Source organism: Cyprinus carpio, chromosome A6 (assembly GCF_018340385.1).
Source record: "Cyprinus carpio isolate SPL01 chromosome A6, ASM1834038v1, whole genome shotgun sequence".
In the NCBI taxonomy this organism is placed as follows: domain Eukaryota; kingdom Metazoa; phylum Chordata; class Actinopteri; order Cypriniformes; family Cyprinidae; genus Cyprinus; species Cyprinus carpio.
The window spans coordinates 19,348,401-19,363,776 of NC_056577.1; the positions used below are offsets into that span (position 1 = coordinate 19,348,401).

General features: G+C 37.4%; 1 protein-coding gene across 1 annotated transcript in view; it reads right to left on the bottom strand.

Moving 5' to 3' along the window:
• The window catches only part of LOC109096299 (transmembrane protein 131-like), a 45,000-nt gene that overhangs the window by 26,411 nt on the left and 3,213 nt on the right, over window positions 1-15,376 (bottom strand). Inside the window, exons 2-3 of the mRNA XM_042758292.1 lie at window positions 3,666-3,727; window positions 1,401-1,441 (exon numbers count right to left, since the gene is read on the bottom strand). Coding sequence (XP_042614226.1) covers window positions 1,401-1,441; window positions 3,666-3,727 — 103 coding nt within the window. The remainder of the gene's footprint in view (window positions 1-1,400; window positions 1,442-3,665; window positions 3,728-15,376) is intronic.

A 15,376-nucleotide genomic window follows, 5' to 3' on the forward strand; every position in this document is an offset into this window, starting at 1 on the left:
AAACAGTGTCAGCATGACCTCTGGCTACACAGTTTAGCCAAAATTAACTAGAAAAAGCTAAACGGTGAAATTACCACAGATCAACATCAATTTTACATTTTAAGGAGACACAAATGTGTCATACAATGTTTTGGTGGGGTTCTAATCAGATATAGTTAACACCTTGTGATCAAATATTTAAAAAAAAGTCTCAAGGCATGAATTAGGCTATCTGGTCTGGTGGCACAAACCACAGCAAAAACAAAGTCCCTAACACAGCTAAAATAGTGTCAACCACTTCCCAACTGTGTGTGTGTGGTGGCGTGCTTTAAAAAAAACCCATGAAGATGTGCAATAGAGACACCACTATCAGTAGACAATATTAGTTCAGTTCAATACTAGAGTTCAATACTAGATCTGAAAACACAACAGAAAATCTGTCCATCCATCAGCAAAAGAGGAAACCCTCTAAGTCTATTAGCACTAGATCACAAAGCTATTCATTTTTGTAATTAAAATATACCAAACGGCATTTGCTTGCTTCCTCATTTTCTCACTTGCATTACACTTGGCCATGCACACTAAACTGTATGCGACATGCTGATGGTGTTGACTAAGGGTGTCTTCTCCTGCAACTGAGATGACGAGTCACAACGCAGACAATCGGCCAATGAAATCCAGCCACCGCAAGCATATACAGATAAGTAGGCTGGCCAATCCCTCAAGCTAGAAAGCTTTGATTGACTGAGCAAATGAATAGGCCACCCAGTACACAAAAAGTTGATCTATTGGAATTAGTTCAAAACAAGTCTGAAATAACTTATAACTTATAAAAAGGAAATGTGATCATCAAAATTCCTCTGGCCTTTTAAGAGAACAATATCTTTTCTGACTCTGACTCATTGCTCTTTTATACCAGTTCCTCTGCTTACAAACTTAAAGGACAGTGTTGTGTAATTTCATTAACTCGCTATGAGAAGTGTTTACTGGGATGGAAGATAATTACCCAATTCACCTCTGATCCAAAGAGTAAAATCACTGCTGAAGTACTTAAAATGCCACAGCAAAGACACACCGTTCATTCATCCATTGATTAATTCATTCCCTTCACTCCGCTTTGCAACAATTTACTGAATGCCAATGACCACCAAGAGTATCTGAATCTGATTAAACCATTTGACATCCGAAGGAAGTCTGATGAAATAACAGCTTGTCATGCTTGTATCTTTTGCTCATTTTTTTTTTCCTTGAGCACAGGAACATCTCATAGTTTAGTGAGAATATTTAGTTCACATGTCTCATTAAGTACTGTACAAATGTTTCTTGGATAATCTAATATAAACCACATGCTGACTCTGGCCAAGCACGTCCAAAACTATGCATGCAGAAAATCTTTGGGTGTATGGAATTTAAAACCTTACCTTTTATGACGATATGAGCTAAGATCAATATCAGACTCTGTCTGTAAAAAGAAAATAAATTGAATTAGACTTTGAAAGCTAGTAGTACATCATAGTAGTATGCAGGACATCTATAAAGAGCAGGTTATAAATGACAGAAGGTCTAGGTTAGGGCTGTGCGATATGGACAAAAAAAAAACCTATCACGATTTTTTGATCAATTTTGCGATTTCGATTTTAATCACAATTTTGACACACACAGACATGCTTTACAGTCATAAATGCATTCAGTATAAATTTGAAACATATTTCCAAAAGAAAACCAATGAGAGCTTTATCAAAAAGTTGTAACATGCCTCTAGAACAGACATAAGTCAAAATAATCACTAAGTAAAGATGTCAAACAAGATGTCTAGACATATGGTAAAAAAAATAAAATAAAATAAAATATGTGTTTTTTTTGTTGTTTTTTTGCCATGCATTGGTCATAGAGCTCACTGTAACGGTGCCTCAGGTGCTGAAATATATCTATTGCCCAAGGTTCACACGTACTCTGTTTGCAGTGTGTATACAGTAGGCCTATGTGTATGCGGTTCAGAAGCAGCAGCAAGGTCCGGACCGCGGAAAATCGTGCTGTAAGGCGATTTAGAAATCACGCACACTCAAATCGTGATTTTATTACGATTTCGATTAATCGCACAGCCCTAGTCTAGGTCAAACACATTTTTAGCAAAGTGTTGAAGTCTATCTTTTGGACCTTGCTATTTCGATGGGCTATTGTTTGTATACACTGAGTGTGTGCATCAGACTCTCAAAAGACAACCTTAGAGATGTTCTCACTGAGGTTCACTTCTGTAGGGATAAAATAAGGAGTAAGCAACTGAATGGGGAGTACAGTCTAGTCTATTTATAAACCTTAACATTTCCACAAAAGTCCAAACTCCCATGTACACAAAACCACTAAGATCATAGTGTTCATAGTTCCTTTCAAGGGGCTATTACAGCTATTCTTTCAAAATGACTCAGATATTTTATAATATTTGTAAGTAGTTTATTGGACAATTAAAGTCATCTGAAAACATAATATAGGCTGTCACACCTTTTTAAAGCATAATTAACCATTAATAGTACAGTAAAGAATGACACATACAGTACTAGAAAAAGAAAGGAGCCTTTACAAAGACTTTTTAAAATATAAAATTGATAAAGCCTTTAAAGCTGTTGCAAACCTCTCATTAACCTAGAGTAAAAACTAAGTTATAGACAACTGGAGTATCAAAAAAGTGATTCATTCAATTTAAGTAATTGTTTTATGTGTTTCCTACGATTTTCATACGCGTCTCGTCAGTAAAGCTGATTCTGTGATTAGTAGCAAATGTCCATCACCTGCTTTCAAATGAAGCAGCACTTACTACACAGAGGCTTAGTTCACTTATAAGCTACTCAATATCGCGCCATAATCGCAGATGAATCACATTTGGTTAAGAACGCCATATTGCGTAGCTTGTCAGCGAACTACAGCTCTGTTTAGTAAGTGCCGGTCCATTTGAAAGCAGGTGATGGACATTTACTACTAATCACAGAACCGGCTTTACTGAAAGAGACACTCATGACAATCGCATGCGATTAATTGTGCAGCCCTAACAAAAAGCAATGATATCATGCAGATCATAAAGATACCCAGATGCTAAATCAATAACTGATCACACAAATTTAGCAAGAACATTTAAAAGTGGTTTTGAAGGACTGTCTCATAAGATCATCTGTTCATGAGATTGCATCAAATTAGACCAGTTGCTTTGTGTATCCAGACAAAGAAGGATATGCTGTTTTTTCCCCCATCTCATCACACTCTACTTGCAATATCATGAGTGCATGATGTACTGTATAACTTACAGGAAATTAAGGTAATTAATAGTAAATCTATTGATTTGATTCCTTTACTCTGTTTGCAACAGCTTCTCAACACTTCATTGTGACAGACACAGTGTTACTAATTTTGTTGCAGTGCAAAGCTTCTCACGTTGAAGCGACAAACTACATTTTCTTTCTTAATTGAACTATTTTCTGTGGATTGTCTTAATAACTTTCAAATAAGGGAGTTCATTATCATCCACTAATAATGACAACCCTGATATTTTCGTCATTTATTGACAACATCAAGCTTTGCAGAATTCAGTGCATGTAGTCACGTTTCATCCAAAATGGTGTTTGAGGAATTTCCTATGGCCTTTATAATGCAATGCAAGCTTCATTTTATCAGATAACAGACTCACAAAAACATACCTGCAAGAGGCCTCCTTCCCCAAAGTGTAGTACCTCCAGGATGTTGTCTGACTGTATGAAAGCTGTAGACAGACAGACAAAATTGCCATGAGGTTTGGATATCAGCAAACAATGCCATTGCCATTGATGATTTGAGTTCTCAGAGTGTGCAAGTGGCTCTCTGGGAGTGTATCAGACTTGGACACGATTACCCATCAGGCAACACAAAGAACTGAAGAGACAGATAATCATTAGAGTCATTTTGCGATCATTCACTGTCTGGATTTGTCTCAAGTGACCTCTTAAAGACTTTGAAATAATGTATTATTTCACTGTCACATGCATTACTGTATAAAAGAAGCTATAGTTGCCAAGGCTTCCTGAAAACAGTTTTTCAGGCCAGGAAACATCAAAAAAGCAAGTAAAACAGAAATGTCAGAAATTGATGTGGTCAACATGAAGTTTAACTCAATCTGATTTCTGATGTTTTTATGTTAGTAGCTTCATCACTTTATCAATGTAATATCAATATACTTCAAACAGGAAATGTTAGGTTACTTGCGTTACCCTGGTTCGCTGAGAACAGAGCAAGGCATCTTACTATGGGAACGCCCCCAGGCGTGATAGACTATGGAAGCACCAATTACACCATGTCTTTTCAAAAGACGGACCAATCACAGCTCACGACAAGGAGCCCACTCCCTCCCATATTAGTGGTTCAACTGATCACAAATCTCACGGTTCGGATCACATTACGGTTTTTGACCCATGGATCAGATCATCAGCAAGAAAAGGAAAATATTTCAATTTAACTTGCTTTCCATTTATTACTTAAAGCGAAGTACTTCTTTAATACAACAGCAAATACTACTAGATTAACTAAGAAAGTTTAAACATGATTAAAGAGAAAAGAGAACAGCCAGTAAAAAAAAAGAACAAATACACAAATTACAAGCATAGATAAATACAACAGAATTTGTTACAAATAAAATAAGGTAGGTAGTATTCAAATACAGAAATGTAATAATTAGGAAAAATAACACTGCAGAGTGTTCACTGTATAAATTAAATATAGATTTTTATCACAGCGGTTTTGTTGTTTGATGATCATTAATGACAGGAGCAGTATTTATAGACCGCTGTCCCTTTAAGACCTGATGCACGGAACCAATATAATGATACACATCACATCAGATTTCTTTCTCAGCTGTTTTCATTCACTTGAGATATAACTGACTGCGTTTACCTGAATGATTGTCGAGATGGGTATATTATCATAATTTTGTGTGTATGTGTCCATTCAGAGGATTCAGTTCGGTGTTCGCACGCCGTTTGAAATGCGTGTGTGCTTCATGTGCGTGCGGCTGTGCGCGTAGAGAAGAGTGCGCGAGTAACGAATCAAGTTCCCTTTCACCTTTTCTCTCTGGAATTGTTTAAAATTAGCTTGCTTGTGTAAATACGAACAAATGATAAACTTATACTCTATCATGATTAAATTCTGCAATTAATCCGGAGATCACATGCATGCCGAACCATGGGGCTTGGTCCTTACGGATCACGTATCAACTATGATCCGTTAAAATATATATATATATATATATATATATATATATATATATATATATATATATATTATATATATATATATATATATATATATATATATATATATATATACACAGCTGTGATTCCTTGAAATGGCATTCTAAGCACGCACTTCCCCCGTGTTATGCGAGTAGGGAAGCTTGTTGAGATACCTCGCTCTGTTCTCAGAGAACCGGGGTTACGCAAGTAACCTAACGTTCTCTTTCAAACAATCAATCACTCCACATCTCAAAATATAAATCAAACACCCAACTAAACTAATGCATGATTTCTGAAGATGTCGAACAGACTCGAAAAGGAAGAAAGATAACCTTTCAATTCTCCAAAGAGCCAACTTTAAGAACCGCATGAACCAATGAAGGCGCAGTGACATCAAGACGGTAAAATCTAATAAATGTATGTGGGGAAGACCAACTTGCCACCGCAAAAATATCTCCCACCAAAATCCCCTTGAACAACGCCCATGAGGTAGAAATACCTTGTGTAGAATGGGCCCCTAAGGCCCTCTGGCGAATGAAGACCCATAGATGGGGAGATAGGCTATTTCAATCGCCTCCACCATCCAGTGGCTTACCCTTACAATGAGTGGCCCATGAAACGAATAGCTGATCATCCTTTCTGTAAGATTGTGTCTTGTTTACATAATAGCGTAACGCTCGTACAGGACACAAATTGTGCAACTCCTTTGAAGAATAATATGGAGGAATGTAAAAAGCATGCAACTCCAAAGCGGAAAAGCGGAGCAGTTATAAGCTGAATCACTGATTTTAGGAGGTTTGGCAGCAGCGTAACTTTGCTGTCATCCGGACTAAAATTTAGACATGCTTAAACCGACAAGGCATGCAACTCCCCAATTTGCTTAGCTGATGCTAAAGCGAGTAGTAATACTGTTTTCAAACATAGGACCTTAATATGAACACTCTCTAGAGGTTTAAACGGGGCCTGAGTTAAAGCACTCAAGACCATATACAAATACAAGGGTTTATCCCATGACCGCTTCATCTCTGATATACAAGCCAGCACAGCGGGAAGCAGTTGTTTCGCCGGGGAAGGGAGCATTTTGCCATCATAGAGATCCCTTTTAACTCCTGGATCCCCGGGAGTTACAGGCCAAGCGATGCCAAGCTTAGCTGCATTGACAGATCTCGTGTAGGTCGCAATTCACCACCATTGACACCACATCACCACTCTGCCTGCTCACCGGCTTGGACACTTGGGCTGCAGACAGCGGGGGATAGGGTTGGGTTTAGGGCTGGGAGATATATCGAACGATATGAACATGCGTATCTAGTCAGTAAAGCCGGTTCCCTGATTAGCGCTAAATCGCCATCACCTGCTTTCAAATGGAGCGGCATTTAATAGACAGAGCCGTAGTTCACTGACAAGGTACGCAATATCGCGTTCATTATCCCAGATGAATAGCCTTCGATAATGAACGCGATATTGCGTACCTTGTCAGTGAACTACGGCTCTGTCTATTAAATGCCGCTCCATTTGAAAGCAGGTGATGGCGATTTAGCGCTAATCAGGGAACCGGCTTTACTGACTAGATACGCATGATCATATCGTTAGATATATCTCCCAGCCCTAGTTGGGATCCCTTTGCCGAAGGAGGGACAGCAAAGAGAACCAAATCATCTTTGGAAGATGGCACCACTCTACCCCTTCTCTCTAGAATCCTGGCCGGCATTACACGACAGTGCAAGCAACTTTCCGCATCTGCCAGCGCACCCTGGGCATACTTGACACTAGGGATGTAACTATTAACTGCGAGCCAGTTGAAAATCGACTCAAATATGTGACAATTCAAATCCGTTGAGATTAGGGGTGTGACGAGATCTCGTAGTATATTATTATAGTGTGATATTTAAATTTCACAAAGAAACGTGCAGCATTTTGTCCAAGCAATAATAAAAGGACACATTTAATTTATAGTTTGTCTTAAATCTCATTGTGTAAAAAAAAAAATAATTGTGAATCGAATCGAATCGTGACTTGAGTGAATCGTCAATTCCTGCTGTATGCACAGTTTTTTTGCATGTCGTCAAACACGGAAAGTGCAGGACTCCCTTATTTGTGTGCAGCGACGAGCGTAACGAGTCACACGACCCCTCCTCCTCCTGTTGGTGCGAGCAGTCAGAGTCAGCTGTGTGTAGGATGGCCGAAGGAGATGAATCCCTGGAACTTTTTACCCCCGCCAAAGAAGACAAAGTCTTTTGTATGGGAATTTTTCGGGTAATGTAGACTAACCATGTTCCATACACAACGAAGTTCCGTACAGATGACGTTTTAGCACCATTCGCTAAATAAATACTTCCAGGTCGAACATTACTATACTGTATATATGTGTCCATCCTCATTTCTCCCTCTTTCACCTCCAATCAAGACAGAGACCCACAGCTGTATATATAGGGAGGGGGTGAGCTCCCTATCATTAGCTGTGATTGGTCCGTTGTGGTGTAATTGGTGCTTCCATACTCTATCACGCCTGGGGGCATTCCCATAGTGAGATACCGAGCGATTGTTTGAAAGAGAACCACTGATGACAGTAAATGCACAAGTATGGGCACAGAAAAAACAGAAGCTTACCATAAAAGCGTGAAGGGACATCCATACTGTCAGCTAATTCAATTTTTCTTGTGCTTATACTAAAACATAACAGAAGCATAACAGAAGTAGAAGCAGATTTTTTTTACAGATTAACAGATGGCTAATGGCAAGTCCTCCCAGAGCTCCTGAGTTCTCATATTCAGCTTCATGTCTGTCTACTCAAAATGCTATTATTAGACTGCAGTTCTGTAACTCTAGTGAAGTTAATAGTGATAGAGGCCGGTCACGCTCCCTCATATACACTTTCAGAGGTACACAAAACACGCATCACTTTCCACACCACATCATGTTAATTAACTTAAAGAGGTGCGGAGTCCATCTCCTCAATAAACATTTAATCTTGAGTTGAGTGTCAATTGGACCAATTCCTAACAATTTAGATGTTTGGAGTCTGTGAAAAAGATACAGTAGGGCTGTGCGATTTGAGGTAAATATCTAATTGCGATTTTTTTTGACAGATATTGCATTAGCGATTTGATTTGCAATTTTAATTTTGCAAAGTCAAGCTTCAGCTTAATATTGTCAATAGTGTGCAACAGTATAACTGATGAAAAAAAAAACAATAGAAACCATCACATAAATTCTTATGGTTTCCATTAAAACAATTAAAAATTACTTTTTGTAGTGTGTTTTGGGCATTATTCTAATAAGAATTACCGTTGTTACATTATTTCCCATCTGCCAGATAACATCCCACCAATATAATCCATCAAATACCAGTAGACACCATTATAGTTTACATCAAAGCCAATATTATTCCCATTAATATTCCCATTAAATTTTTTTATTGTGTTTTTTCCCACAGGGAATATTATAATGGCATTACTACTTTTACAGAATTTACTTAACCACTGAATTTCACAGGAAAGAATAGTTAATTTTTTCTAAATAAAGAACTGTATTACTTTAGTCAATTATAAAAGTATTACATTGGTTACATAGGCTGATTTTTTCATTTTTAAATATTTGGGATTTTAAGAACAAGTAGAAAATGAACATTTAGACTGAATTTAAACTCGTTTTAAATTTGGAGCCAGGTGCCAGTTGACAGGTTTTTTGTTTGGTGTCTGTCATTTCAAAGCCGAAGTAATCTCATATTACATAAGTTTTTCTTTATTATTAATTTGCCTAACTATCGATCTGACCCTGTAGACGCCAATCACACACACACACTCTCTCTCTCCCGCTTTGGGTTTTTTTTTGGTGGGCGTTTACACTGTTGGCTAGAGCAGTGCTGATTGGGGAGAAAGGAGGTGCGCTCAAACTATTGTTTAGTTAGGCTACCACCCAAGGCTGACAGTCATGCATAGCAGGGCTCCAGACTGCGACCATTTTTTCTGCCAGTGCTACTAATTTTTGTAAGTGGTTGCACTGGCATGACCACCGCATTGCCCAACTCATAAGCACTAAACCGTGCTGCGCAGCTGAAACGTATCACGGTTTAGTTTCGTTTCGTTTGTCGTTTGATGTCTCTCAAATGCAACAGACCATTTCTCAGCTCGGATGGCAACACAAACAAACTTGTCCGAACTCAGAACAGCTTTACTCGGGAGCCACAGTTGATTTCTCGACACTGTTACTGCACTGATTCAACAAACCAGAAGCGGTAACGCAGAAGCGTTTGAATTCGCCGCACAATGATAAGGTTGCTGCGAGATTTACTGAGAAGCATTCAAATTCTGCACAGAAATCTGTCATGAACAGCGCTGACAATACGTCAGGAAACCAGAAGCGGTAACGTTAACTGTAACAATGGTGTTGTGATAGAAATAGTCGAATGTATTACATAATTAATTTCAGGGATTGTACAACCTTTTGAGAGAGAAATTCAAGCACTTTTCAGTGACTTTCAAGCATTTCACACAACTGTTTCCAGCACTTTGAAGCTCTAAAAGGATCCAGTTTGAATGTTATTTTTAATGGGATGAACAAAATATACTTTGTGGTAAACAAACACTTATGTAAAATTTAAAAAATACATCAAATCACAATTATAAATAGTAGACAGCAGCAGAGGAGCACTTATTGGCTTATTAGTCCATCATTTATGCTTTTTCTCTATATTTTGAAACTATAAAATCACTATTATAAAATATCAAATCATCAAGAAATCAGATTTTGTTAGAATTTTACACTTTTTTGTGTATAAAGTAAGAAATTTTCTTCAATTTGCTACTAAATCACACATAATCACTGAACTTGGTCAGTTCCGTATGCCAGAAGAATAACGGTACATTTAATAAGAGTGGAATATAAAGATTTTCTGTATATAAAAAGTAGATTTTGCACCTGTTACTGTTGTTAATAAAAGTACATTTTGTATGCATCTTAATTCAAACTTAGTGCTTTACTGTTAAATCTGTATAAACAATAAATAAGAAATTAACATGAAATGATATTAGTAACTGCACTTATTAATGCAAAACAATAGTAATTTGATGATTAAATTATCTTTTATTTTTGATACCCCCACACACCACCCCCAGCGCTACCAAATCTGCTCCTGGCGCCACCATCTGTAGATCTTAAGACGAGTTCAGACTGCACGATTTTAGCCCCGATTTTGGCTCGCTGACAGGTTTTGAGAAATCGCCGACAAATACCAGAAACCACAGGCAAATCGGTGCTCGTTCAAGCGAGTGACAATCACGCAGTGTGAATGAGCAAAGACACGATCTGAGAGAATCACTGACGAGTCGCCGATGCCCGTGAGATATTTGGCATGCTAAATATCTGGACTAGACTTGTGCCGAATATATCGCGGTAATGCATATTCACGATATTGTTATCGTGGGCACTTCCAAATACCGAGAATAATTATATATTACAAATTATTCAGAATTTAAAATGCATTTTAAGAATACTTTTCCCATCAACTGGTCAAAATGCACAACACCGTTTGTATGCTGCTTTAAAGACCCGTGTGAACTCTGATGTAAACAAGCATGCACGAGAAGCACATGGAGGAACACGTGAGAGACCCGCTGAATGAGAGCACATTCACTCTCTGACAGCAGATGGCGCTAAACTGCAGAAACTGCAGCCCTTACCCTGGAAACCCCATAAATAAAAGCAGCTGCTACTTTCTAAACATTTAAATAATATAAAATAATATTTATATATTTCCATATTTTTTTTTCTATTTTAATCTGGACTATGACATGTCCTAGATATTGTTTGAAAGTGTTTTGATTCTTTATTGTTCATTAACACTTTACATTAGGGCTTCATTAGTTAAACTGCCAATGAAAAATTCTTCTGAACATTCATTAATCTTAGGTATTCCAATATTTAATAACACATTGTTAAAATCGAAAGTTGCAACTGTGTTATTTAATGAGCTATCATGAGCTAAGACTTTTTTAACAAAGATTAGTAATTTCTGTAGCAAATGTAGCTATTGCTCATTGTGAATGTTAATGCATTAACTAAGGTTAACTAATGAGGTCTTATTGTAAAGTGATACCTATGGGTCTTTAAAGTTCTTTTGCACTTTAATCGGTGTAAAATTTTTAACTTTAAATATATTTTTTGTATAGCTTTATTGTATTTAAATGTTCAGTTATTTTTGTTATAAGAAAAAAAACTGTTATACTGTATTATGACCACTTTTTTTTAAAACTTAATTTCAATACCGTGATAATACCGCATACCGTGGTAAAACATGATCAATTAATCGCAACATGAAAATTTGATACCGGCATATCCCTAGACTGGACCTGTTGGCGATTCAAAATGCTGCTGTGTGAAAAGTGTTCTGACTGAAACTACATTGGCACTGACCGACAGCCAATGAGAGAGCAAGATACAGAGCAGCAGGGAGTTCGGGGAGGAGTTATAGACCACAATATCAGCAAGCATGGCTTCGTTTCAGAAAAAAGCTTCTTCTCTGTCTATTTGGACCCAAGAAATGGAAGAAAAATTAGTAGAAATTTGGCAAGAGCACCCGTGTCTGTTTGATGTTTCGTATTGCAAGCTTCTTGCGGGCTACCATTTTTAATAATAATCCCAGTCTCACGTGAGATCTCCGGTCTTGCACGCGTGACAGCACGTTGTTTCCTTGTCACATCACGCGTGTTTTGGGCTGTGAAACGTAGTTTGTGTGCCAAACAGAGTTGTCGGTGATTCTTCCTATTGTAAAGTCATGCAGTGAGAAACCTTCTGTTGCCGATCCATCGTGCAGTGTGAACACAGCAGCGACTGAATGCTGGCCAAGATAGTCATGCAGTGTGAAAAGAACAGTGACCGGACTACTTTGAAAATCGTGAAGTCTGAACTCGGCTTTAGTGGCGCTGGTGCCACTGCTCTCAAATGTTAGTCTGTAGCCCTGCATAGGCTGGAAAAGAGTAATATCACATCCACATCGCAGGCTTTGCTATTAGCAAACCGCAACATCTCAAATCGCGATTCAATTTCGATTAATCGCACAGCCCTAGTCTACAGGAACTGCAGATTAACAGTAAATTATTTTTGTATGCTTTTGTACAGTTATGGTTAAAAACTCTCTCTCTGCCTCCCTACATTTTAATTTTGAGTACGATTCATTGGTAAAAAAAAAAAAAAAAACCATTAAAGATCACAGCATTTTTCTAAATTTCTATAGAAATTGCAATAATATTGTTTTAATATAATACATTTTTGCCTTATGCATTGAATACACTTCTCTTATTTATGAATACTTCAATAATGACTATGTATTGCCGTGCAGTTGTCAGTCAAATCTGTGGCAAGATGCTGCGATGACAAGGGTTGCTTTACCAAACTATCGATGACTGAGAAAGAAGCTTTACAGCATGTGTGCTTGCATTCACTTCATTTGCTTAGAGGCCCTAACACAGCATTACTGTTCACAGAAGAGCTAAACTATCTTATTAAATAAATATCAGATTCAAAAAAGATTCCATAGTGTGTAAGTGATGCCTGCAAGAAAGAGCCTAGAACTTCGATGTTTAAAAGCATCTTTACACAGAGAAATTTTTATTACAAATCTCTATACCTGAAGAGCTTGTATAGCAGAATTCCATGGAATTCTATGCTTAGTCAAACACTTAAACAACACCACATAATCCAAAGGGATACCAAACAAAAATGTAGCAAACGCTTGTGTTCCTTTCAACAAAGATGGCTTCTACACATACTTTTTAAATGCCAAAAGACAATCATGGATGTTGTATTGCAAGGAATGCATGTCAGAACCTTCACTGGCTTTGTAGAGAACCAGTGGAAGGGAGCCAGGTGCTGCTGAATGAGCAAATACATCATGTTACTCCGGAAACTAACTCTTGCTCATGTACACAAACCTTTGATGGATTCCTTTTAGCCAAACAAAGACATATGCATTGTCAACTGTAGTTGAGGCCATCGCATGAGACACTGACTGCTATATTACTCAATCACAGCAGCACTGGAAAGCAAGCGGAAAAGACTGGAAAGAAGCACTTGAAAGCCAGCGAATCAATCACAAAACTATTTGTATGTTTAAACGTTTCGTGCTCAACTAAAGACCATAATGCTGAGTGAGATCTATGCCTTGAAAAAATAAGAACACTATGTGCTATTGCACAAATGAACAAAATTATGCAACAGCAATTCAGCATCTCTCGATCAAGCATCAACCATTTCCCTTTTCATCACTCTGGCATCTACTGAGCAGACAGATCTCGGAAAAGAGTGATGTATTTTTTACATTTTGATTTTCAACTTACAATTAGGGCTGTGCGATATGGACAAAAAAAAACCTATCGCGAATTCTTTGATCAATTTTGTGATTTCGATTTTAATCACAATTTTGACACACACAGACATGCTTTACAGTCATAAATGCATTCAGTATGAATTTGAAACATATTTCCAAAAGAAAACCAATTAGAGCTTTATCAAAAATTTGTAACATGTCTATAAAACACACAAAACAAAAAAAAAACACAAAAAAAAATGTGACAAAAAAAACAAAAACAAAAAACAAAAAAAGAGCTCATTGTAGCGGTGACTCGGGTGTTGAAATATATTTGTTACACCAGGTTCACACGTACTCCGTTTGCAGTGCGTATACAGTATGTGTATGCGGAGAGCGCATGCACAAATCATGATTTTATGACGATTTCGATTAATCGCACAGCCCTACTTTCAATGGGTGCTGACCTCTTGACACAAATTCTGCTACTATAACTGCTGTAACTGCAGAACTGTATGGCACAATAAGATATGAAGTCAAACAGAAAATAAAAATGAGCAACTGCTGAGTAGCAAGACATTAAAGGGGTCATCGGATGCAAAATTCACTTTACATGAATGTGTGTTGGAAGTGTGTGTTCACATACGTCCTATAACAATAAAAATCCACCCAGTGTTTTTTTTTTTTAAACCCCTATTTTAAAATCCCCTTTCTCAAATCAGGCTGTACTAAGATTCCTGTCAGAATGACGTAGTTCTGCACAGGCCCCTCCCACAATGGTTGGTTGATAATGCCGTCTTACCTTAGACCCGCCCCGAGTGAGCTGTGAGCTGTCTGCCATTGTGTCATCTAAAAAAGTAGTGAGTATAATGTTTTTTTTTTTTTTTTTTTATAAATCTTAGCAAATCACCTTTCCTAATAATGTGCTAGTAAGCAAGTGTCACGGCTGAGCCCACGGAAGGGAGGGGCGGGATCAGCAGAGCTCATTAGCATTTAAAGCGACATGGACTAAAAAACTGCTTGCTGAAAACAGAGCTGATTTTGACAAGGTAAAAAGGGTGTTTTTTTTATAGTGGTCGACTTATATTGTTTTTTTTGACAGCCGATGCTGATATCTTGGAAAGCAGGGTGGCTGATGGCCAATATAATTTTATTTAATATTTAAGAAATTTGAAATCATTTGAAAATGGGTTAAAAAATAAATGTGTAAAATAAACATGCTTATACTTTAAATTACAATATATTTTTCACCAATAAATATTTAATACAAATATAACTGAAAAGGAAGTAAAGACTGTAACCAACAGGGCACTCAGTATTCTGGGAAGTTTGTGTGCATCGAGAATCAAATTTTTTTCAAATAAAGCAAAGGTAACACTCATTTTACATACAGCACACAGTGAAAATGAAATGAATATGACATTGGGCAAAAGCATGAAGTGCAGCTTAATTTGAAATCACGAGTTTAAAGTTTGTCGATCATGCGTCTCAGTGAAGCTGAACTCTCCTCCTGTCCGTATTCAATTAGCACGGACCAACCGTCACGCAGAGTACACGCGATAGTGCAGGATAGAAATGCACACTTCATAAGATCTCACAGCTGGATTCGACTAAGTTTGCAAGGTTTTTGAAATTAGATGTTCATTAGTCATTCAAAGATTTGTTTAAATTATATAAATGCGTATTTGCTGAATGCTGACGGCAAACAAGAAAGTATTACAATTTATCTTTAAAATAATTAAAACTCATCATACATAGTATGTTTTCCACCAAGTAATATGAATGTGTTGGTTTTTAATTCATGTGAACATAATGTGAACAATACTCAATTTTTGGATTTACT